General features: G+C 58.4%; 1 protein-coding gene across 1 annotated transcript; it reads left to right on the forward strand.

Moving 5' to 3' along the window:
- Nucleotides 1–304: 304 nt before the first annotated feature.
- Nucleotides 305–1898, forward strand: PUNSTDRAFT_139675 (uncharacterized protein; the record flags this gene model as incomplete). Its single annotated transcript, XM_007389405.1, has 4 exons — nt 305–648; nt 781–1180; nt 1352–1519; nt 1572–1898. 4 exons carry the CDS (start codon nt 305–307, stop codon nt 1896–1898), a joined length of 1239 nt encoding a protein of 412 aa, XP_007389467.1.
- Nucleotides 1899–1979: the final 81 nt, after the last annotated feature.

Here is a 1979-nt window from a genome sequence, read left to right on the forward strand (position 1 = left end):
ATCGAAGACAATAGATTTCCCCTTACTCCTTGGACGTCCTTGGCAGAAAAAGAACAAGATAAACATTGAAGAAAGGGATAATGAAGAAACGTACATTGTATTTAAATATCCACACCTTGGAACGGAGCTAGAAGTGCGAGTATCACCCGAATCTGACGACCCGGCCCGAGTTATGCCGGCCCAAATCGGAGATACCGGCTCCCGAGCGAGCCGGAGCGAGACGCACGAGTCCGGGCGTTCCCGGTGGCGTGGAAATGATCACGTGCCGCGCGTGTTGAGCGCTCGCACGACGCCACTTCCGCTTATGTCAGCGCCAGCCACGGAAAGCGAGGAGTCCGCAACCGCCCCCTCTGCTTGGTCCCACATCGCCGCCGCCGACGCTGCCGCCGCCGCTTTCGACTACCAACTTGCCAACCGCCAACACGACACCGACTCCGATACCACCCCGAGCACGCCCGACACCGCTGAACGGGAAGCATTCGAGCGCGCAATCGCGCGCGCCGTTGGCCCACTCTCATCGACGACTATTGCTGCCGCCGATGGCTATCGGCCTCTCGTCCGCCGGCGGAGTCTCGACCCTGACAACGTAGAAGAAGTGCCCGAGACCCCCGATGCAACAGAACGCGAAGCGCCCAGGCGCACGATAGGGTACGCCGTTCGCTTGCCGTCGATGAATACAGCAGCCTCAACGCCTACCACTCCCAGCAGCGACGCATGGCGCTCATTATCTATGCTTGGTGAGCGCCCTTTTCATCATGTACTACTAAACTTCCGCGACAGAGACGAGGCCCGACTGTATGCGCGCCCGATGGGAACCAGCATATGGTATCGATTGGAGGCCACGATAAGCAACGGCACGGCCGATCAAGCGCGATCGATGGAAGATATAGTAAGCTGGTTCGACACCACCTTTATTCTGTCGACTAACGAGAGGCGTCGAGTAGTGATCGGGTTAGGCCCGATCGAACTCGATGACGACTTTCCGGACACGTCCACCGGACCTCTCACTCCTCCGTCAGGACGACAGCCCCTCCATTCGCAACTAGAAGGCGAAGTCGGCGACCGATCCACTTCAGAAGACGAGGCGTCGTTCGAAGCACGAGTCGCGAACGAGATAGGCGACACCAGACTCGACGTCACCATTGTACCGACCTCCTCGCCGCCGTCACCGCTATCAGAAGTCAGTCGAACATCAAACGATCAAGACCGCGGGGCCAGGAGTCATAGCAAAACACTAGAAGATTCGGAGGCGCATGATCGACGAGACGAGAGGGGACGTAGCATAACTACGAGACTCAGAGGTACCGTATCTCATTCAACATCGAGTCATCCTCTTATCGCGTTGCCACAGGATACCGGAAGCACGGAACGAGCATCCGAAGAGCGACCAGTCGCAACAGGAGGCGATGCACTCGCCTCACAAACCTCATCGACCACGATGGCGACCAGGCGCGCCCCCGCTCACAGTTCCGAACCCTACGCCCAGACAAGTACTGGCGCGCGATACACGAGAGCTGAAGTAAGTCATCCGGACCTAGTTGCGCAAGACACTGACCTACAGGTGTCGCCAGGGCAACGCCGCATCATCGAGGACCGGAGCCGTCTGCCATCCGACCACGCTCATACCTGGGGAGCGCCGGCTCGTCAGGAACGCACTAGGAGACCGAACCACCGACCGTCGCGTTCGCCAACGTACGATAGGCCGGCCCCGACAACACTTTCACTTCCGAACTGGCCGCATGACGAGCGCGGATCGGTCCTCCGCGACGTCGTTATCACTTTCCTCAATATCGAACATCCCCGCATCTGGACACGGCGCCGAGCTGATTTGCCAGGCTGGCAAGAAATGCAAGACCTTCTCAGGACGACTGCGGCAGTACCTCCGGCGTTTGAAGTAAGTCGTGTCTTTGGGATGTTCGAAGCCCCTATCGAGATTCACGAGAATCTACAGGCGCGTATGCATATCGCCATATCGTTAG

Source organism: Punctularia strigosozonata (genome assembly GCF_000264995.1).
Source record: "Punctularia strigosozonata HHB-11173 SS5 unplaced genomic scaffold PUNSTscaffold_117, whole genome shotgun sequence".
NCBI classification, from domain to species: domain Eukaryota; kingdom Fungi; phylum Basidiomycota; class Agaricomycetes; order Corticiales; family Punctulariaceae; genus Punctularia; species Punctularia strigosozonata.